Below are 24,464 nucleotides of genomic sequence, written 5' to 3'. Positions count from 1 at the left end.
GCCAGAATCTGAGAAAATAAATTTTGGAGTCATGGGTTGGTAACTTCTATAATCTCAGACTCCTTCCACAAGACAGTAGTATCATATTGTGAAGCAGAATTTCATATACTGTAGTTTATGAAATTGACTGGCTATTGAACCAAACTTTGTGCCCAGCAAAGAACGAAAGTATATAATATAAAAGTATGGAAGAAAATCTCAAAATTATGAAATCTGAAGGTTCACACAAAGGAAAAGAAATAAGTGTGGACTGGATCTTAGGTTTGTGGTCAGAAACTTCTATATCTGTAACCTGACAACTATGCAACTTTTAATAAAAGGGGAAAAAGATAAGTACCAGTATTTGAATATAAAGTGCCTGGCTCATTACTTGCCATATGGTAGGGACTTAATGCAAGTTTTCCAGCTTTCCTTCATCTAGGAAGATATGACCATTCCTTTGTTTTTAATTTAAAAAAAAAAATCCTCACTCAAGAATATGCTTACTGATTTTTAGAGAAAGAGGAAGGAAAAGAGAAAGGAACACTGATGTGAGAAACACGGATTGGTTGCCTCCCATACGCACCCCAACCAGGATTATACCCACAACCTAGGTATGTTCCTTGACCAGGGATTGAACCTGTAATTTTTGTTGTATGAGGCAACACTCCAATCAACTGAGCCACCCAGCCACCCTCTTTTTAACTTGTTAAAGGTAAAAGTAAGTTTTCATATCTGCTTTTTTTTTTGTGATAATGACTTAAGAAATTAAAAGAACAATGGAGAGATTTAAACCAAAAAGGACAACGGGGAAGTTTGAAAGAACATGTAATCAAATTACAGTATACATACGTAATATAAATAGTAATGAGTATGGCTTACACTATAAAAGGAAAGATAAATCAATGTGTTCTGGCATGTGGAACATGTAAACTAAATGATTTATACATCATTTAATTGATTTAGAATTAAACATTCTGCCCTGAAATTATAAGATATTATTGTTAATGAAGAAAAGGGAAAACTCGTACTCTGTTTCCACCCTCCTCCTTTTCTATAATATTAATCTAAGATTCCAAAGTGCTCTTTGGACCACATTTATGAATGATGGTAAAAGAAGAAAAACATTTTTTTAAAAATCATGCTTCCAAGTCAAACATTCCTTTGTCTTCCTCTGACCCATTCTGAGGAAGCCAGGAAATGGGAAGCAAACTGTGTCTTCAGAAAAATCAACCTTCTAGCTTTCCTGTTTACTTAGGGCTGGATTAGTTAACCAACTATTCCTGGGTCTGCCCCTAGCTAGATCTTTCCTTCCTTCCTTCCTTTTTCTTTCTTTCTTTTCTTTCTTTTTCTTTTTCTTTCTTTCTTTCTTTCTTTCTTTCTTTCTTTCTTTCTTTCTTTCTTTCTTTCTTTCTTTCTTTCTTTCTTTCTTTCTTTCTTTCTTCCTTCCTTCCTTCCTTCCTTCCTTCCTTCCTTTCCTTTCCTTTCCTTTCCCTTCCTTCCTTTTCCTTTCCTTTCCTTTCCCTTCCTTCCTTCCTTCCTTCCTTCCTTCCTTCCTTCCTTCCTTCCTTCCTTCCTTCCTTCCTTTCTTTCTTTCTTTCTTTCTTTCTTTCTTTCTTTCTTTCTTTCTTTCTTTCATCTGACTTGTTAACAGAATGCATTCCCTTGTGCATACAAATTGTATCATTCAGTGATAAGATTATAGAAAATTCCTTCTTGTATTAGAGCACTGAATCCAGGACTATGATAATTATGATATCAACAAATCAGATGAGTAAAGTAGATGCCTTCTTTCCCATTTGCCATTTTTCCTTGTGTTAAAATCTCTCCATGCATCATGGGGGAGAATAGCTATGGTTTTGATACAAAGAGATCTGAGCATATCACTGGGAGGAGCAGGGAAGGGGCCATAGGAGGAGGTTGCCCAAGGCAATGGTAAACAGTCTAAGACAGGATTGGCTGAGAAGCTTCCAGAGCACATGGAATTATGGGCCAGAAGACTTAAAAAGATGACAGGAACTGGGCTCTTCTGCCTTGAGAATGCCTGGATGATTGTGCTGCAGCTGCCAGTGTTTCCCAATGGACAGTATTTTGGATGGGAAGGAACTGCATGCTCAGCCTAGGATTGGGCTGGCAAGGTAGAGGGCAGCAGTGTTATTCTTTTTGGGGTGTTCTAGAGGGGCCGAGCTCTGAGGCAGAAGCCTGCCATTCTTCCAGAATTGTGTAGGTTTTGTATCTAATGTTGTTTTAGTTTGTAAACTGACCCTATAGAAATAAGATAATTAAAAACTTAGAGAGGGACTGATAGAACTCAGGTGTTAAAGAGTTTAGCCTTAATTGATATGTTTAAGTGACTAATGCATGTGGAAAGCTGTTATTCCAAAACTGTGTAGCTTTTCAATAAAGACTCCTTTCCTTTATCACCAAACCTTTACCTGTGGAATTTTGCCTGGAGGGAGGCAGCAGGCAGCAGAACCTCATTTGCTGTTTGGTAAGAGTTTGGTGCTGTACTGTGTGTTTTCTGTGGAGGTTGAAGGGAGGGAGTATGTGGACATTGAGCCATCTGCTACCTTAACATTACGATTCTGTCCTCATCTCTAACAACCTAATTCTACTCTGAGGAAGAAGGCACAGTAGAAATGGAGCAAAGAGATCCAGGCAGTACTGGAAATGTAGGGAGGCCAATTGAGGAAATGTTAACACATGCATCACTCTACAATTTAGAAATTGCATAGTAATTTTTAACAATCACATTTTGAAAGAAAGAATGTTTGTAGAAAAATATTTTAATGTTCTATTAACTTAATTTATAAGTTTCAAGATATATAATTTAAATGGAGTCCAAGTGGCAAATTTTTCCATTGGAGAAAAGACAACCCTTTACACTGTTGGTGGGGCTATAAACTGGTGCAGCCACTATGGAAAACAGTATAAAGTTTCCTTAAAAAATTAAAAATAGAACTGATAAGAAAACTCAAAAATTAAAGACTTTAGGCTTAAATGATTGATGCATGTGGAGAGCTGTTATTCCAAGAACTGGAATTCATGACCTACATGGCTCCAGGAAGTTAAGACAAGCAACTCAACGTTTGTGCCCCAGGGGTTCTGCAAGCAATGGAGAGGGTATCTGAGCCATTGTGTTTCAGGGAGGGAACATCTGAGATAAAGAATTGTTGATCAGCAGATAAAGAAGTACTAGGAAAGTCACCGAGGACTACAACTGTTGTCTGATTAACTTTTTTTCCACACATCTTACCATCCCTTTTCTTCTTATAAAAGATCAGCTTGAGATGGGAGGTTAAGAAGATTTTTAGGGTCCATAATCCACCATCTTATCAGATTGCCAGCATCTGAATAAAGTACCCACAAAGATTCAATCCTTGTCTCTACTTATTGGTTCTAGTAGTGACTGGTGAGGTCATCACTGACCAGGAACAGCAAATGCGGCGGTGGACCGAGCACTACCTCGAGCTGTACGCAACGAAGAACACCGTAACAGACACTGCTCTTAACGCCATCCCAGACCTACCAGTCATGGAGGAGCTAGACACCCCACCTACTGCGGCAGAGCTCAGCAAAGCCATCGACCGCCTCGCTTGCGGGAAAGCACCAGGAAGCGACGGAATCCCTCCAGAAATCCTAAAGAGCGGGAAACCAGTCCTGCTACAGCCGCTCCACCATCTACTCTGTCGCTGCTGGAAGGAGGGTTACATCCCCCAGGATATGAGAGACGCCAACATTATCACCATGTACAAGAACAAAGGAGACCGCAGCGACTGCAACAACTACCGGGGCATCTCTCTCCTCAGCGTCGTCGGCAAAGTATTCGCCCGGGTCGCTCTTGCCCGCCTGCAGACCCTTGCTTCCCGCATCTACCCAGAGTCCCAGTGTGGTTTCAGAGCTGGCCGATCAACAGTGGACATGATCTTCTCCCTACGCCAGCTGCAGGAGAAGTGTCACGAGCAGCATAAACCACTCTACCTCGCCTTTATCGACCTCACGAAGGCGTTTGATCTGGTCAGTCGAAGCAGTCTCTTCAACTTGCTACGGAAGATTGGCTGTCCACCACATCTGCTTGCTGTGGTCATGTCCTTTCACGACAACATGCACAGCACGGTGTCCTACAATGGCGCAACCTCTGAGGCCTTCCCAGTCAGCAGCGGAGTAAAGCAGGGCTGCGTCCTCGCGCCTACACTGTTCGGAATCTTCTTCTCCATGCTCCTCCAATACGCCTTTAAGGACTGCAGCGAGGGTGTCTTCATTCACACCAGATCCGATGGCAAGCTCTACAACCTGGCCCGTCTACGAGCCAAGACCAAAGTCAAAGAGGTGCTCATCCGTGAGATGCTCTTCGCTGACGACGCAGCTTTGACATCACACTCCGAAGAGGGACTCCAGCAGCTAGTAACTTGCCTTTCCCACGCATGCAAGGAGTTCGGACTAGCCATCAGCCTGACGAAGACGAATGTTATGGCTCAAGGCACGGGGACTCCCCCATGCATCACCATCGACGGATACACCCTGGAGGTTGTCAACGACTTCACTTACCTCGGGTCCACCATCTCGAGCTCTCTGTCAGTTGACCTGGAGGTCAACCGGAGAATCGCCAGGGCAGCCACAGTTATGGCCAGACTGAACCAACGAGCGTGGAACAATTCCAGCCTCACTGAGAAAACCAGACTGCGCATCTACCAAGCCTGCGTACTCAGCACTCTCCTCTATGGCAGCGAGACGTGGACCACCTACGCAAGGCACGAAAGGAAACTCAACAGCTTCCACATGAGGTGCCTGCGACGCGTCCTGCATGTCGCCTGGCAGGATAAGGTCCCCAACACCGAGGTGCTGAAGCGAGCCAATATGAGCAGTTTGCACGCAGTTCTTAGCGAGAGACGCCTCAGGTGGCTCGGCCATGTCAAAAGAATGGATGCAGGCCGTATCCCCAAAGACCTCCTCTACGGCGAGCTAGCAGAAGGCAAGAGGATGACAGGGCGCCCAAAACTGCGGTTCAAAGACATCTGCAAAAATGACATGACACAATGCTCCATCAATCTCAACACATGGGAAGTTCAAGCAGATGACCGCCTAGCCTGGAGGCTCGCGGTCAGGCAAGGTACGTCACGTGCAGAGGCTGCGCGCAACGAGGAGGCGGTCCAGAAAAGATCGAGGCGGAAGCAGCGTCAACAGCAGCAACAACGGCCATCTGCCTTCACCTGTAACAAGTGTGGCAGGGATTGTCACTCCCGAGTCGGACTGCACAGCCATTCTCGGCGGTGCAGATAGACTCTCAGGAAGCTACGCCATTGTCTCTCGAGACGGACGGCTGCCGACGACGACGAGTGACTGGCAGCAAGAAAACTGACTTTTCTGGTTTCAGATTTACCATATGACTCAGCAATTCCACTTCTGGATAGCTATCTGAAGAAATCCAAAACACTAATTTGAAAAGATATATGCATTCCTGTGTTTGTTGCAGCATTATTTAAATAGCAAAGACATGGAAACAACATAAGTGTCCATTTATAGACAAATAGGTAAAAAGGCTGTGGTACTACATATAATGGAATACTACTTGGCCATAAAAAATAATGAAATCTTACCATTTGCAACAAAATGGATGAACCTAGAAGGTATTATGCTAAGTGAAATAAGTTAGATAGAAAGAAATACCTTATGGTTTTACATTTACATGGAATTAAAAAAAAAAGATAAATTTTAAAAAGGAAACTAAGTAATAGTATTAATAGGAAGCAGAGTATGGCAACACAAAATATGCCTTTTGGAATATTGATTTCTTTAAAAGCTGTTAATTTTCAAGAAAGAAAAGACGCAGGAAACAACTTTTGACCCCCTTACCTGCCTAAAAGAATTTAGGTAGCAAATCTGCTCCAGGAAGAAAGTAATCAGCTTGGATAATATGATCCTAGTGTGACAGAGGGAGAGGAACCTAGCAAGAACCTTTTGATCAAAGTCATCACTATGTCCCATTGTTCAATAGGGCCCAGGAAGCATTTATTTAACAAGTATTTGCTTTCCATCTCAATATGAATTGCCTTCTCGCCCTTTTGAAGTCCAAACCACAAACCTCTATCCCGTTTTCTCCTTAGCTCAAGAGGGCATATAAGCCCTAAAACTGCCTGATCTGTCTTGGGTCTCATGTTCTTTTGAAACCCCTGTATGTACACACATAGTAAATCTGGTAATTTTCTCCTGTTAATCTGCCTCATGTTAATTTGATTATTGGCCAGCCAGAAGAACTTAGAACGGTAGGTGGAAATTTATTTTTACTCCCTCACATTATTCGTCGTCGGCAGCCGTCCGTCTCGAGAGACGATGGTGTAGCTTCTTAAGAGTCTATCTGCACCGCCGAGAATGGTTGTGCAGTCCGACTCGGGAGTGACACGGTATCTGTCTCCTCCCGTGTTGAATCGACATCTTGCGATGACGCTGGAGTGTCCTCTCCAGTGAAGCTGAAGCTACAGAGCCTGGGCAGGGTGATATGGAGGGTCTGCTGTTGCCCTGGCTGGTTTGGCTCAGTGGATTGAGCGTCGGCCTGCGAGCTAAGTGTCGCTGGTTCGATCTTCCAGTCAGGGTACATCAGAGAAGGAAAACCCTGACTCCAAAAAACCTCCGCTGCCTTGCGGCATACCTCTTCAGGGGAAAGGCTAAGGGAGTAAACCCCGACAGAAAATCTGGAGCCGGATAATTCTATTGTTATAAGTGGAAGTGTGTGATTGGATGTGCTTGTGTGTGTGTTCTGTTGGTGGTGATAAGAAAAATGAACTAATTTTTAACTCTAAGAAGTGTTTGATAATGGTTTAAATTTTATGGAAAAAAAGAAAGCAATTGTGATGATAACAGAGCAGCTAACACAAAGGTTTTTGCCAATTATTTAAAAGATCATTGCGTGGAGCACCAGGTAAGTTACATGCACAAGCTCAAGCTTTTCCATTTGTATTAAGGCCAATCTCTGGTGTTGTACGCAACAGTGTCACTACCACACTGACAGTAGGAAAAAACAAATGACACCATCCTAATTTTTCTCAAAACTACCAGAGACCTGAGGTTACAAGGCAATGGGATACTATCTCACCTTCTGGAGAACACAGGAGAAAGTGACAATAGTGATATAAGTGTGTAAAAAGAAATTGGCTAACATTTTTAACTAATGGCTTTTCTCTGCCTAGAGATGTCACCCAGAGTGGCCAACACAAGAACTTGGCCACCTTTCGGGTTCTCCAATTGGATACAGCAACATTCAAACTGTTACAAAGTATATTTTGCACTACTAGGCACTGTAATACAGTGGGAAGATTTTCAAATGCAATACCTTTGTAATAGACATTGTCCTAATACAATCTTTCTCATTTTCTCTTCTTTTGAAGATCTGTTCTAAACACAGCAGTGAATTATTTCTGAATCTTATCATCTCACCTGTGGTTACGTGCAGATGGAAAGGAAGGATAAGTTGGTGAAATTCAACAAGGAGAGGTGGCTACTTTCTTTGTTTCTCTGCCTCAGAAAACATGTGCTCTATTCTGAAAATTTAATAAATCATCATGGTGGATTATAATTAATTTTCATTTTAACTTTTAGAAGTTGACCTTCTGAAAGAGGAAGTCTACGCATATACAATGAAGGCTGTGGTAAAAAATTTTGATATTTTACATTTATCGAATCTATCATTGAGTCTTTATATCAATACTAGTATATCACTTGAAAGGTTAATTTTGTCCTCACTTTAAGTCATACTAACCTGAACATTACTTTACTTTATCGATGGTAAGATCACTATTATAGTCCATAATAAAAAACTAAATAATTTCTAAAATGTTAAATCAGGCACTTATCCAAAGTGCTAAGAAGAGCCCTGACAGGTGTGGCGTAGTGGATTGGGTGTCATTCTGCAAATCAAAAATGTCACCAGTTCAATTCCCAATCAGGGCACATGCTTGGGTTGCAGGCCAGGTCCCCAGTTAGGGGTGTGCGAGAGGCAACGCATCAATGTTTCTCTCGCATATTGGTGTTTCTCTCCTCTTTCTCCCTCCCTTCCGCTTTCTCTAAAAATAAATAAATAATGTTAAAAAAAAAACTGCTGAGAACCGAGTGTGATAAATTTCACATGCACACACACAGACACACACACATTTTGAGTGTGGGCTTGACTGCCAAGGTTAGCATCATAGTTGCATCACTTACTATCTGCAAACACTTAGGTAGGCTACTTATTTTTCCAGGATTCAGTTCTCTCATCTGCAATACTGGATGGGAAAATATTGAAATCAGGATTGTTGTGAAGATTGAAAAGCTAATTTGTGTAAACATGCAGCCTAATAGGTTGGATGGGATATCAGTGACCATGTAAGGTGAGACCTATATTAATGCCTATCATGCTCACCATACAGATGTGGAAACTGTGCCTCAGAATAGTTACATTATTTATTTGAGAAATAACGACTGGCAAATAATGAACTCAGGCGTAATATATGTTTGTAGACTTCTAGGGTTTGTTTTATTTTTTTCCTTTACATCAAACTTCTTCACTTAGATCCATAACTTGGTCTACATGTGTTATCTGAATTATAAATGTTTCTGGTTAAATCTTTCTCAGACTCAGAGTAAGAAACTCATATAAAATGGAAGATACCAGATTAATGTAATTTAAAAAAAATGTTCTTTGATCTTATGGATTACAAGAAAATTGAAAATCATCCAAGAGCTATCTTAACTTTAAATATACAACTCTTCTTTTCACTAAGGAAATTAATTGTTATTTTAGTTAATTTAACTTTTAACCAAAAAATGTTGACATGCCAAATTAAAGTAACTTTTTTTTACACAACAGGTAAAAATAAATTAGAAATGTCAAAGCACTTACTGCAGCTTGCCGATGAGTATTGGAGAGTATTCCATGAATCTTCACTTTGTCCTTCTCCATTTGGTCTATGTTCACCCACAAATCCCGGCTGGCAGAATCAGATGGACCATATATCCGAGATATATAGTAATTGTGATCTGTGTCCTCCTATAATAATAGAGAATAATGCATGTCAAAAATAGAGCAGAGATGGAACTTGAGGGCATTATGCTAAGTGAAATGAGTCAGAGAATAAGTACTGCATGTTTTTATATGTGGAATCTAAAAAAGCTGAACTCATAGATACAGAGTAGAATCGTGGTTACCAGGAATCAGGACTTCGGGGGAAATGGGGAGAGGTTGGTCAGAGAGTACACACTTCCAATTATAAAATGAATAAGTTCCGGGGATCTCCTCTACAGCACGGTGACTATAGTTAACACTATATTATATACTTGAAAGTTGCTAAGAGAGTAGATTTTAAATGTTTTCCCCACAACAAAGAACTGCTAATTAGGTAATATGATATCAGTGTTAGCTAATGCTATGGTGGTAATCATTTGCAACATTTTAGTGTACTAACTCAACGTGTTGTATACCTTAAAGTTACACAATGTTACATTGCAATTATATCTCAATAAAGCTAAAAAAAAAAGCATTTAAATCACTATATATTTTACTTATAAACTTACAGAGTTATAGACAGAGATCCCTTAAAAAGAAATAAAAAAGTCAGTCCTCAAAAGAAAAGAACAGAGACACTGTCCTTAAAATTCTTAAAATACAAACAGACCAAAAAAAACAAAAACAAAAAAAAACAAAAACAAAAAAAACAAAAACACCTGTAGAAAATTAGAAATGTTCGTATTCTTCAAAATAGCCAAAAGAGTTAAATAACCTCTAAGGGATGTGAGTTAATTTAAAAATATATAAAATTAAGAAGCCTCTTTAGAAGAAATTGCTAAATAAACAAAACTTAGAGGAAAAGGTACATTTTGTGTACAATAGTCTTTCTGCTACAGTAATGTTAGGGATCTCTCTAACTGCAGACCAAACAAAATGTAACATTTGGAACTTTTTACTGAAAACCCAAACTGTCATTACTGTTGAGTGACAACAAATTCAAACTTCTCTTCTTTTACACTAGGGTTATAGTAGGGTCTGCTTTCAGTTAATGGTCCTAGAAATGGAAATAATACATTTTTTTCTCCATAATTTGGGTTACTACATTCTATTCTTATTTGATTCTCATTATTGATGTCACCGTAGTACCTGTCACAGAACCTTTATTTTTCATGTTTCTCACTCATTGAAGAGATTTAAATGTTTTTAAAGGCAATTTTGCTGAGTTACCCCAAGAAAAATAGTACGATTCTTGACTGACTTAAATAGTAATTAATTTTTTATCATGAAATGTAATTATACATATCAATTTGAGAAGTCCACTAGATAAAATACATTTTAAAACATTCAGATATATGTAAGAATAACGGTTATTGAATAATGTCCATGAATTGAATAATAATATTTGGGATGTGAATTAGCACAACTTACAAGTTGTACTAAATGAAGTACAATTATTCTTGAAATCTTGTCAAAACAAGAACCCCAGGTACCGTTTCAAGAGTCGTCAGGGTAGATATATATAGAATACTGACTCCATAAAGGAAAGGAATATTCTAAATAGACTTTGCTGTATGACTAAAAAAGAAAAAAAAAAAAAGACCCTAAATGTAAATATTGAGAACAATGATGATGTTAACAGTAAGATTAAAATGATAATAATAATAAAGTTTCTAATAAACCTCCAATTAAACTTTGGGCATCACATACAAACACTCAAAATAAAAGATAAAATTCTTCAGAAAAAGGAGAAAAGAGAGATATGAAGGAAAAAGCAGGAATAAGACTTCAGGTAGTCCAAGAGAAATTTGGTATCTTAGGGTTTCCAGCACTCCCTTTCAGAAAAGGTTTTGGGAGGGTAAAAAATATTGTGGTTGTGTCTCTAACTGGTGTCCAAATCCTCCCTGTTGCCTGGTATTTCTCCACCGTAAACTTCTGAGGTGGGACCCTCCTTGACATTGGGTACAAGCCATTCTACACATGTCATGCCAATAGAAACCAAAAAAGTTGGCATTCATGTTACCTGTCACTACCAGAATTGATTAGTAGAGACAGGGATTGAATATTTATGGGCACTTTATTTAGATACCAGCGATCTGAGAAGATGGTGAATTATGTACTTTGAAAACCAGGTTAACCTCTCATCTCAAGCAAACCTTTTTATAAGGAGAAGTAAAGGGTAGGTAGGGGGTTTAGAAAAAAGGTTAATTGAATAAGAGTTGCAGTCCTTCGCAGTTTTCCTAGTACTCCTTTATCTGATGATAAACAATTCTTTATCTGAATCCAGAGGTTCCTCCTGTAACACAATGGCTCAGATACCATCTTCTTGCTTGCAGACCCCCAAGGGCACAAAGGCTGAATTGACCTTTTGGTGTCACAGGTCATGCATTCCAGTTCTTGGAATATCAGCTTTCCACATGCATTAATCCCTTAAGCCTATCAACTACAACTAAGGCTAAAATCTTTAGCTCCTGAGTTCCCTTATGACAATGGCCACAGGGACTGGTGGGTATCAAGAGCACACGACCATGATAAGAAAGTCTTGACGAGTGAGACATCTGAAAGTTTAAAGGAGATACTTTCCCTCAGTCAGACTTGAAACTGTTACAGGAACAGGGGAGTCCAAAAATCCCCAGAGTTTGCGGCTGGGGGATGGGGAGAAGGAAGCAGCTTTTAGAATGCCTCCACATGCCTGGGGCTGGTGGCTAGTGTCTTTCTTATGCAAAATGGCTTTAATGCATTCAAGGCCTCAGGTAGATGGGAGGAGTCCTGAACCAGGGGATGGTATGGAAAAAGCACACAGAGCCTACATGAGGTTCTGTGAATGGTCAGAACTGTTTGCAACGCCCACTGTGTCAGAGGACACAATCAGGGATATATAAGCAGCTGCGGACATTTTAGCTCTCTCTTGCGCTCTCGCTCTCTCGCTCTCTCGCCCCGTCCATGCGGCTTGGTGAAGGGGCCTTCTCCATGCGGAATAAAGAAGCTAAGTTCTCCATGTGGCTTGGAGAAGGGATCTCCAGGCTGCTTTAAGAGGCTCTCGCCATGCGGTTTGCAGGAAGAAGGCGGTTTGCAGGAAGAAGATAGTTTGCAAGGAGGCTGAGAATCCAGGCAGTTCTGCATTGAGAGCTGGAGGGCACAGAGCACAGAAAGGACCTCCCCAATAAGATTTGAGTGATTGGCAGCTGCTGGTAAAGCTGAACTGTGTTTGGAAAGTAGGGAAACGGTTTCTCTAACTTTTCTAAAACTAGCCTGGTTTGGTAGGGGGGAGGCAAGGATATGTGTTTATGGGTGTTTTAAAGAACATAAGACTTAACAACAGAAATCCGCAAATAACTAAATCTATATAACTGTTAAATAAACAATTCTTTTTCTTTTCACTAAACTCTGGTATTGGGAGTTATAATTTTGGCGGCGGGGAATCGGGCCCCTAACTGAAGAGCCTGTGGGTTCTGTTTCAATTGGAGCACCCCAGGGGTTCTGTGACAGAACCACTCGCCACCATTTTGCTGCCAAAGGAAATCCTGCCTAAAAAACACAGTAAATGCAGATAAGAACACACCACCATCACTGCAAAGTAAAAGCCAGATCCTTGATCAAGTACAGATAAGTGTGAGCTACTCTTGGGTGTATTTACTTAGAGAAAACAATTAATTCTCTTTTGTTGTGAAAAGACCTTAAGGCAGGTAACTGTCAACCAAAAGAATCCCAAGAAACATGTTTCTCTAACTGGCAACCCAAAGAGACTCAACTTAAGCAGCACTGAATAAGACAAACTAATCTACAGATTTATAGATCTGGATAACAAACCTCTCCCTTTCAATTCTAGTATTCTAGCTAATCACACAATATACGTGAAAACTTAAATCTAACCTGTCAGAAGTCAATGTCTGCTAACAAATGATGATTCATTCAATTTTGGAATGAATCATATAAAAAGGTAGTTTTGAAGAAAATGTCAATGAATTTAAATAAGAATTTTAATTTTTCCCTCTTATCAGTCTTATAAGAGTTCGGCGACACTAAGTTCAGAGATATAATCTTTATGTGAATTATGTAATAGATTCTATCATGGTGCCAAATTCCTATAAATTACCAACTAGATATTCTCTATAAAATTGCAGACTTTCACTTTAGAGTTCAATATAATTACTGCAATCAACATATTGCAAATGACTTTGGAATTTCCTTTAACCTCGAAATTTCTATAATTAATCAAGGTATAGTCTTGTATTGACTCCGTCTTTCCCTTGGACCCTTCAGCTGAGAAGAGAGGGGGGGTCTGCTGCATGGGCAACAGCAGACCCTCCATATCACCCTGCCCAGGCTCTGTAGCTTCAGCTTCACTGGAGAGGACACTCCAGCGTCATCGCAAGATGTCGATTCAACACGGGAGGAGACAGATACCGTGTCACTTCCGAGTCGGACTGCACAGCCATTCTCGGCAGTGCAGATAGACTCTTAAGAAGCTACACCATCGTCTCTCGAGACGGACGGCTGCCGCCGCCGCCGACAAGTCTTGAAGTTAACATAAAAAGTAAGAATGTCATTATGCTTAAATAATGTATCTGAAAAAATATACATGCTGCCTAATTAATATCACTGACATGAGTATATGAAAATGCACCCTCAATTTTACTTAAATCTGAGCTGTCCAAAACAATATCACATCTTTGAAAGCACTGAAAAGCTAAAGACTAGAGTGTGGTGTCTGACTTCCATAGATCAAGCTTGCCAACTGCCATGGCAACTTTTATTCAAAGAGGAAGACAATTTATTTTTTACCTAGAAATTTAGAGACATGGGTTATTTAATTCCAGGGAGAATCATTGGGCTCAGTTATTCATAAAACAGCTGCCTTAGAAAATGTGATATTTTAGCATTATTAAATTATTCAGACCACATGTTGTCCTTTATAGAAGTAATGGTACTTAAAGAGTTGTTAAAAGCCACTTCAGGCACAAAGATTTTCCTTTTCTTTAGGAAAGCAAACTGTTTCTAACACCACAGAAAATAAAACAAAACACTACTGCGATACCCCTAGTTGCCAATTCATTTAGGAAACCAACAGTTACTGAAAGTAGATGGCACAGTAGATATCTATAAACTATATAAATCCATGCTTCTCAAGCATGCTTCTCAAGCATGCAGCTGTAGAACAGAGGACATACACCAAAAATGCAGAGAAAAAGCCCTCATACTGTAGCCTTCCATTCTGCAACAAGCAGTTTATACAATCCCTAACCCAAACATTGTCTTCTATCAAGGGAGTCTAATTGCTTTTATGATGGATAATTTTTATGAATGCCTCACATTGCCTTATGCAGTAACGGGATTTGAATTCAAAATTCATGTCATTGTACACTAAAAAAAACATTAAGGATATATTATATAAACATCACTGTGCTAGCCATTTGAAATATATGGATACATAAAACATAATCAAAGATCTTAGGTAAAGTTATTTAGCGTTAGATATATTGGTTACCTAACAAAGATAGTTTCACAATAAATAAAGGAATATTATAATTTCAATAGTTTCTGCCAGGTGTTAATATATACCAAATATAGTATATAAGTCATTTCACAAGGACTGTATAGTGCATTAAAAGGTAAAGTGTAATTGACAGGAACAAAATACACAGGGGGATGTTAAGAACAGTATAGGAAAGGGTAAAGCCAGAGAACTTACATGCATGACCCATGGACATGAACTAAGGGGGAAGGAACTGTTGGAAGGAAGGGAGGTTCTGAGAGGAGGGGGGGAAAGGGAAAAAAAACTGGGATAACTGTAACAGTATAACCAATAAAATATACTTAAAAATAAAAAAATTAAAATGTAATGACAAATTATAAAACTAATTCAATGAGGTGAATCAAACACAGTCCCAGGAATAGAGAAGCTAAAAAATGCTTTCGACAGTGAGCACTGACTCCACAGAAATTATGTTCAGAGAAATAGGACATTTTAGTTCTTATGGGTGTAAGTCACAATGCAAATATCAGCCATGAAAATAAATTAAAAAATAATAGTCTAAGTCGATTACCATGTTTCATAGCAGGTAACCAATAGATAAATATGAACTATAGAAATCTAGTGTTAAAAAGTAAGAAACTCAAATTTTTAATTTTGAGAAAACCTTTTGAGGCAAAAGTCTAAAACTAGTGACCTGCAGGTGGTATGCATGCCACCAAAGGCCAGCAGGTACAAAGTCAAATTCATTATTCTCCTCAAGTATAGTATTCATAGTGTGACTCCATTTTATAAAATTACATCTGTCTAAATATAAATGTATTATATCTTTTAATGTATATCTCTCTATCTTCTCTGATTTTATAGATAGATGATAGATAGATCGATAGATAAATAGATAGATGTGTGCCAAAGATATTTGGACTGTACTGATTGCTTATTTCTTGGTGATGGGATTTGGGAGATTATTATTTTTTACTCATAATCTGTGTTCTTTAAAAATAATATACATTAGGTATAACCACTCTTTTTTCTTCACATGAGGCATTAAAAGTATGAAAAGATGCTTAAAATCATCAATTGTTGATTCTTGGAATCAAACCACCAACATATATCAAAAGACACAAGGCTACAATGTTTTTTACAGTTACTATAGAATTTCTTTACTAAGTAATTTGTAAGGTACTTAAAGACTCCTTGTCATGCTATAAATCAGATACTCATACTCAGTGTAGAGCTTTAAGGTTAATAACTTAAAATTGCTCTGTAAAATAGCTTATATAAATTTTCATTAAACCTTTTCTTTAAAATACTAGCTTTGATAACCTAATTGATGTACAGTGCAATCTTTCCCACTAAATTCTGAGTGAGATTAAAGTTTGAATTTTTATAAAATACTTTTATGTTGTAAGCATTTTATTGACACATCAACAAATTACCTCTCTTCTTTGTTCGCTCATTTATGCAGAAATCATTTGTGTCATGTGTGTAAGATACAACTCATTTTTAGCAAAAAACATTTGATAGAAGATATGGGAGGTCATAGTGAAGAATTATTCAACAGCATCAGTAGATCTTGGCAATGTCTACCAGTCTAATTCTACGAGAGACTTTTAATGAACTGCTCATGTTTTCCTTTTATTTGTTATCCTAGTATAAACTGCTGGCTTATTTTCAGGACATGTTTTCAAAGATCTCAAAAAGAAGGAGTAGGCCGAAGACAGCCGAAGTTGTGGGTAGAGGGTGAAAGGTAGGGAAGGGCCGGGGAAAGGGAACAGTGCTGTGGTTTCAGATCTCTAATTCGCACAGGACTCATCTCTAGTAAGTTCTGTCACTTTAGTGAAGGCAGTTATGCATTCAGTTCATTTCAGTGGATAAAAAGTGTGAACTTCTCTGTGCACATAATTCCTCTCTTGCCATAGGTAAAATCATATAGAAAAAGGCATGAGTCCAGGACCTGCAGAAACAGCCTGCAGAACAAGTGGGGACACTGAGGGCATCGTGAGTCATGGAGTAGACTAAATGGGAAGAAGTGTGAGCCCTCACCCTTCCCAACAACATAAGAAGGGGACTTAGAAGAATGTGGTGTGGGCAGACACTTGGGTTATTAATATCTCTATTAATAGAAAGCAAAGGATAGTATTTAGCTTTCTTTCACTGGATTTCCGATGGAGCAAATGAGTCCAATGTATTTAAACACAATTGAGAAACCTATGAACAGAATATAAAGGGTTATTAAATGAACCCTATACAAGTTCTGCACTGCAGGAATTACATAGTATCTTTAAATAGCCTTCAGTATACATCAGCAAGTACTACAGCAATACCCTCTCAGATACTAAGGGCAATTGCATGGAATATAATTCAATTTATCAGAAAATTTAAAATCAATTCCTCTACTTTGTTGATTATATCAGATTACTGCACCCATTCTCATTACACTCACTTTTTATACACACCTTCACCGTTTCTCTAAGGATTTTTGCCTACTTGATCGATTTGCACATCAGTCTATCCCCTTTAGCTTGTCTATGACTCTTATTAGGCAAAATTGATTTTATTAATTATTCACAAGAATTTAATTAAATGACCTTCAAGAATGTAAGATTACTTGTATGTGTGTATGTGAGAGAGAGAGAGAGGGGGAGAGAGTGTACTGTGAGGCTGGATTACTGTGCAACACATACAATTTGGGATTCCAGCAATATTTCTATTACAAAACAGTTTCCATTTTTTCAGTAACAATCTCTCTCACAGAGGAGATCATCTTAAGTGCTAAGCAGAGGGGTAAACTGTATGGCCAGAGGCACAACATACTTACTTGTGATCTTTCAAAATAATAACAAAATCAAGGCTCTACAGTTCAGTTAAGTGATTGCCTAGATCTCCAGGCATTTTGAGATGTTTTGGTGTGTGTTTATGTTGATTCATTTATTAAATGAAGCAGAACTTATGTTCCCACTGAGTATAGCATGCTTTTCTATGCCCCTGGTGGAAACATTTAACCTTTTCAAGGGTGAGCCAAGGAAACCATTCCCAGGCTTAGAGTGGTGAGCAAGAGGCCAGAGAGAAATTCTGAAGCAGTTTTGAATGAATTATTAAGAACTCAATTTATCTTTTGTAAATACAAGCAAGTCATTCCCAAACAGTGGCACTAAAGAGGCACATTGCCATCTTACAAGGGATCTTCAAAGGCTCCAAAAACCTAGTAAAAAAATGTGTGAATGAAAAAAGTTAAACTATTTATGAGATTTCTATCAAAACACATAAACTTGAGATTAAAATAATGTAGCTCAAAGGAGATTTGGGTTAAAGTACAGTTTGTGCCTCATTGTCATTTCTGGACATCACTTTGTATAAGGGATTGAATTAGGCTCTCTCTTAAATTGCCTTTCAACTAAGATTCTGACATCCTGAAGCCATAAGACGAATATGAAGCAATTGCTAAGCATGAAATAAAAGGCTCTGCTTTATTTAAGTGATATTTACCAAAAGAAATAAAAGTGTGCAGTTTGAAGAGCCAGTACAGGTAGCTAGTTCTAGTAGCTAGTTCTAGTACCTATACACTATACACTATTATATCATTTTAATAGGTACTTAATCATCCTTGATAAATTATAGATTGGCCCCAAGGTTAGAAGCAAAATTCACAGACTTGTTGCAGGGGGTACAAGAACCCTAAAGAACACCATGTGTCATCTGTGCACGCTGAAAAAATTCATGGGTCTTGCATACATGTGCACTATTTTTCAAAAACACTATATGTATATTGTGATAGGTAAACAATCATTTCACAGTGTTGTTAAATTTCTCTGTAATTCCTGGAATAGTGCATTTTTCTAATCAACTGGAAAGAAACAGCAATTGTGTAGAGGACTTCAAATATTCTGATAATGAGAAAAGACCATCATCATTTAAAAATATGTACATTTTTGTTCAAGAACAATGGGATGGGTATTCCTTTAAGAAGGGGACATGCACCAGAGAACTTTCTTTCTCCGCCATGTGAAAGCACAATAACACAAATTGGGTGGATTTAACAACAAAAATTTATTTCTCACTTGTGGAGGCTGGGAAGTCTAAGGCTGATTTGGTTTTGGGCGAGAGTGCTCTTCCTGGCTTGTAGATGGCCACCTTCTTATTGTGCATTCACGGGGTGGAGAAAGAAAGTTCTCTGAAGCATGCCCCCTTCTTCAAAGGACACGAATCCCATTGGATTAGGACCCCACCTTTATGACCTCAATTAATCGTAATTACTTCCTAAAGGTCCTATCTCCAAATATAGTGATATGGGGCTTCAATCCATGAATTTTCAGAAAACACAATTCAGTCCATAGCACACATAGATAGTTTCTTTATTAAGTTTGGATTTGTACAAAAAGTCTAGATTTATTAGCTTTGAAAACCCATGTCATTTTCTAGCACTGATCAAAATTGCCATTCAGGCTTTCTTATATAGGAGGACTTTTTGAATATCCACATAGTTCTCTGTCTTGGCCTATTTCTTTGAGGAAAAATAATAAATTACTACTCTTCATAATTTCAAAAGATTATGGAAAAATTTACTCAGAGACAACTTTTAAAAATTTTAACTCAGATGAGAATTTTCACATAATCAACATTTGCTGAAAAGTTGGATGGTTTCCTCCAACCAACTGGCAACCACTTGGCCAACATTCTCATTTGTAAGGTAACTGTTAATATCCCCAAATTACCAGTCTGGAATGTCAAGCAACAGGTTATACCTTTAATTAGTCAGATTTTTTTTCATATGTTTTTCACTCTTTTAATGTCAAAGTATAAAAATTTTCTTCTGCCATTTTTCCTTTTTGTATAACTTCTCATGCCCTCAAAATTTTAGTCCGAGTCAGTCAGTAATTAATAAGCAACAGACAAGCTGTGAATAAAATTTTGCCAAAGGAGGTGTGACATCATTTATACTTAGAATCATAATCTAATACTAATTTACATTTCTAGAAAACATTATGCAAATAAAGTTAACTTTCTAAGCCTCTATTTTAAGACTATGAAATGAAAGTTAGAATACAACAGTCATGTAACGATACTGGGGTTAAGTTCTTGAGATAAACATGAGAACATACGAGGTCTGTCTGGAAAAAGTCCAGCTGTTGTTAATATAATGAGAATGGTTTGTGTGACATTGATGGAACCTGGCAGCCAAGGAGAGTGAACTGGAATGTGCATGCATGAACAACAGTGGTGACTTTACTGTACTAGTCAGTGAGTTCAGTAGATGCCATTGAGTGAGCATGTGTACTGTGTGGCCATCACATTCAAAATGACTGAGCGAGTAGAGCACAGAGTTTGCATCAGATTTTGAGTTGAGCTTGAACATTCCTCCACAGAAACTATCTGGATGATACAGAAGGCTGCAACTATGGGCAACTGGTGATTGGTAACTTCATCATGATAACATGCCCACTCATGCATCAACTTTTGTGCAGAGTCTGTTGCTGAAACATCAAATCACCCAGGTGACTCAGCCCCCTACAGCCCAGACTTGGTGCTCTGCGACTTCTGGTTTTTCACAAAACTAAAATCACCTTTGAAAAGGAAAAGGTTTCAGACCATCGATGAGATTCAGGAAAATATGATGGGGCAGCTGATGGTGATTGGGAGAACTGTATGAGGTCCCAAGGTGCCTACTTTGAAGGGGCCTGAGGCATCATTGTCCTATGTACAGTGTTTCTCTTATCTTCTTCAATAAATGTCTGTTTTTTATATTACATCACTGGATAGCTTCTGTATAGACCTCACATGTTGAAAACTATAAAGTGTTATTACTTTATACAGGTATTACTTTTGTTGACATAAATATCCAGATAACAAAAAAAATGTTCAGAAACTCTTTATTTTTATGTTACTAACATTTATTGAACTACGTATTTTCCTCAAATATCAGACAATGAGTTCAATAGTCTCACCATACTGAATCCATCTATCATTGGATTTTTGGTGGTTGGTCTTTGTTTTGAATCCTTTACTTTAAAACTAAGTAAATAGTTAATCACATATATATCAGAACTGGTAAATAAGTGTAGCTATCACATATAAGTACATATCATATTTCAAGTTCTCAGTTTGACACATACATTATGCATTTAATTCTAACAAACAACTCAATGAATTTCAAAGATTCTAAAGCTCAGTACCACCAAGTATGTTGCATGATATCACTTAAATCCCAGGAATATAAAAACAGTTCCGTATAACTTCTATCTGTGCTTGTTCCACTTACATAACACCTTTTAGGGAATAACATTTTTAAGACCTCAGAAAAATTACAACTGGTCAAATTATTTCCATGAAGCTACTTATCAGGCTTCCTGGAATAGCTTCCTCATTGGTCTCCCTATTTCTCCTCTTGGTTCTCTTCACTTTATTTTTCCCAGAGTAGAGTAATTGTTTTAAAGCAGAAATCTGATCATATCACTCTCTTCCTCTAATAAGGCTTCCCATCACTTTTAGGAAAACAAATCCAAAGTTCTTATAATCACTGTGCTTCACACAGCCATCTCCTTAACTTCATCCTCTCCATCAACCAGTCTGCACCAACCCTACTGGTTTTCTTGTCCCATTAATATGCCCACGTACCGCACACCATCATACTATGCGCCTGCTGGTTTATGCGCCTGGAACAATCCTCCTCTAGTTATACCTTAATTAGCCTTTAATTCTTAGCCTGCCTCAATTTTCTTTATACCATTTTTATCATACTTAAAAAAAAGAAGGTTTTTCTGGCTCCTGGGCTGGTACTCTCTGGCTCTTGGGCTCTCCTTCCTCGAGGATGCCTGGATGATCATGAAGCAGCTGCCTGCGTTTCCCAATGGAAGGTCCAGCTGTGAAAATGCAACTTGATTTCTGATGAAAAATTCAATGAAGCAAACCAGAATAGGAACAGAATCATAGTTATGGAGATCATTTGGAGGGTTATCAGCTGGGAGGGGAGAGGGAGAGAAATGGGGATATGGTGCAGGGATCAAGAAGCATAATTGATTGGTACAAAATAGATGTTAAGAATAATATAGGAAAGGGTGAAGCCAAAGAACTTAAGTGCACAACCCATGGACATGAACTAAGGGAGGCAGGATTGCTGGAGGGAAGGGGGGGTACTGGGCAGAGGGGAGGAAAGAGGAAAAAATTGGAACTACTGGAACAACATAATCAATAACATATACTTTAAAAAAATTATCATTCCTCCCCACCCTCATCTAAAATATCTCTCCCTCTCTCTCCATTGAGTTTACTGCTATATTACAGGATTAGAAAGTGTCTGCTACATGACAGACACTCAACACGTATTTGTTGATGTTAGAGTTTCTTTACATTTCTCAAAGCTAGTTTCTTTGGCCTTATAATAACCTTCCAGAAGAGATGTCACCTTGAGTGTTCTTCTTAACACCAAGGAAAAAGTAGACCATATACAAACAACCTAAGATCTTGGTGGCTTGAAATAACATTCAGGATTCTGTATTTCAACCATTTAAAATTCTGTTGAGTTGAACTGGGTTCAGCTGGGTGTTGCTATTGTTCCACGGCGTCATCTGGGTCTCTGCTGGTTTGCAGCCAGTTTGCATGTTAGCTGGAAGTTGGCTGCTTCCACATGTTGTTTACACATTAAGGGTCTGTATCTCCATATGCTATGTCCTTCTCAAGGAGGCTAGGTCGGGCATATTCACAAGGTGATAGAATCCGAGAGAGTACGAGTGGAAGATGCAAGGCCTCTGCAGGCACTGCTTGTCAGTTGCCTAACTTCCCTACCATCCCATTCGTTTGATCAGAACAAGTCACAGGCATGGGCTGAATTCAAGGGGTTGGAAAGTATATTCTACCTCTATAGGGGAAACTGTCCAATAGTGGTTGGGCTCTTTTGCTAAGTGTAAAATGTAGAGCTACCCTGCCCCCCAAGAGATGCTGTATCATTTTCACTTCACCGAGAGACCATTTTTGACAATACCCTCTTGGGGGGATTCAATTTAAAGAGAAAAAAATTCTGTAAAGGTGCTTTCATTTGGTACATAGGTACTTTTAACAATATGAGTTTTCCTACTGCTTTCTACTAAAAAAGAATTTAAATGCCCATTTAGATAATAAATTCTTTAAAAAAGGAAAATCTCTCAATTTTAGGTAGCTTATTAGAGGTCAAACAGGAGCAGAGCAAAGGGAGAGAGACTAAAATAGTTTCATGAATCATTAAAAATAAGCAAAAAGAGAAGTGCAATCTGTAGAGCAGTTTTGTTTTAAAATTATCAATGCTAGATTGAAACACTTTATAACATGGTTTTCCTGACTTTGCAGAGTAAGTCTCTTTCAAATCTGTAAAGCTGGCCTTTATATTTTGCAATAAAATTAGTAGATAGCTAGAAAATACTTTATTTTAGTGCAGACTGAGAAACATATTTTCCTTTTTTGCTTCTGTCTCACAAAAACCATATAGGGGAAAATCGGTGTTAGTATAATTTTCCTTTCCTAAGAACTAGCTGGAAAGACCCCGAGAAAAATATACACAGGTCAAATTTTCAAGACACTACAGTCTAATGTAGGAAGATGCTATAAAATTGCCTGTTTATTTACTACCATTTCTTTTAAGTGTCACTCATTCAAGCTAACAAGTATTTATGATGCATTGATTATGTATGTGGAAGGCCTTGAGCGCAGTGCTTTGAAGGGCAAAAGATGTTTACAATATAGTCCTTGCTCTCCTGCAACAGAGTGAGATAATGCAGGTACTCGGATATCTCTGTTCTAAACCAGTATTAGGTAACTATAGCCCAAATGGCACAGTCAGTTATGTAAACCTTCAAAGAAGGAGAAAACTTCTTTCAGTTTTAGTGATTTAAAGCAAAGAAGGATGGGTTCATAGAGTTATGGTATTTAATGAGGGCCTTGAGAAATGATTTGGAAATACAGAGCAAAACTGGTGTGAGCACAGGGGAGCAAGCAGGAAAAGCTAGGAAGCTTACAGAAACTAACAGACATAGACAGAGGAGCAAAGTGAGGTGAGTGCAGTTAGACACATAGAATTTAGACTGCACAATCCCTTCAGTGTCTGAACTTGATTCTGTGTAAGGTAAAAGCCTTGGAAGTAATGGATTAAGTGTGGACTCGGAACAATCTAGAGAATAGGATGAACTAGAGGAGGAGATTAGAATCAGACATTGGTTTGGAAGCTATTGCAAAAGTCAAGAATAAACTCATAATAGCTCCAAATAGACTAGTAAGAGGAAGAGTAATGGAAAGAGGCTATTATGAGAAATACTGAAAAACACTCTAAAATGACCCTGAGACATTTAGTTAGGACAAATGGACGATCTGACAGTTCAGAGTAATTGGTGTTGGTTAATGTTTTAAAGCAAAATTAGGAGTATCTATGTCATTTTAAATGCTAGAAAACAAATATAGAAAATAAATAATGTCACTGCTTTTCAAACAGAGTGCATACTAAGGGTCACATAAACAAGGACTTAGGAATAAGCAGATATAATTGGAAGGTTTCCCATATTCATGTGACACCTGCATTTCTACCTTTCTTTCACTGAACTTGAGTAAATGCTCAAGGTGAGACAACGCCATGAGCTAAGAAGTGCCCTTGAACTTGAGTAATGGCTCCAACACTTGTCTATACATTAGAATTACTTGGAAATTTTTTAAAAATGTCAAAGCTTAGATCATATGCAAACCAATTAAATCGGAATCTGTTTGGGGGTACAGAGTGTGAGTACAATTGTGCAGAAAAGTCAAAAACACTGAATAAGAGCATGTATCACCTATTAGCTGAAAATTTCAATTTTCAACTTGAACATGTTCTGTATCTACATGATTATGCCCAAACCAAGACGTTAGAAATAAAAAATTAAACTTATCCTTAATTATAAAATTTTAATAATTCATGTTTTTAAATGTCGAGCATAGTACTTTCTACACTATATGCAGCAAGGTTTATATTCCAGAGAACTTTAGGAGTAATGAACAATCCATTTGTTTTTGAAATGATGACTCTTAAAGAGTTCTAGC

The 24,464-nt window shown here is 38.2% G+C and overlaps 1 protein-coding gene across 1 annotated transcript in view; it reads right to left on the bottom strand.

Moving 5' to 3' along the window:
* PLXDC2 (plexin domain containing 2) overlaps positions 1-24,464 on the bottom strand; it is a 420,883-nt gene that overhangs the window by 204,841 nt on the left and 191,578 nt on the right. The window contains exon 3 of the mRNA XM_090266575.1: positions 8,855-9,001. Within this exon, the coding sequence (XP_090122701.1) occupies positions 8,855-9,001 (147 nt within the window). The remainder of the gene's footprint in view (positions 1-8,854; positions 9,002-24,464) is intronic.

The sequence above is a fragment of the Furipterus horrens genome, unplaced genomic scaffold (genome assembly GCF_987537825.1).
Source record: "Furipterus horrens unplaced genomic scaffold, mFurHor1.1.pri manual_scaffold_2, whole genome shotgun sequence".
NCBI classification, from domain to species: domain Eukaryota; kingdom Metazoa; phylum Chordata; class Mammalia; order Chiroptera; family Furipteridae; genus Furipterus; species Furipterus horrens.
The sequence above is the reverse complement of the archived record's forward strand: the minus strand, read 5'-3'. Positions and strand labels throughout refer to the sequence as shown.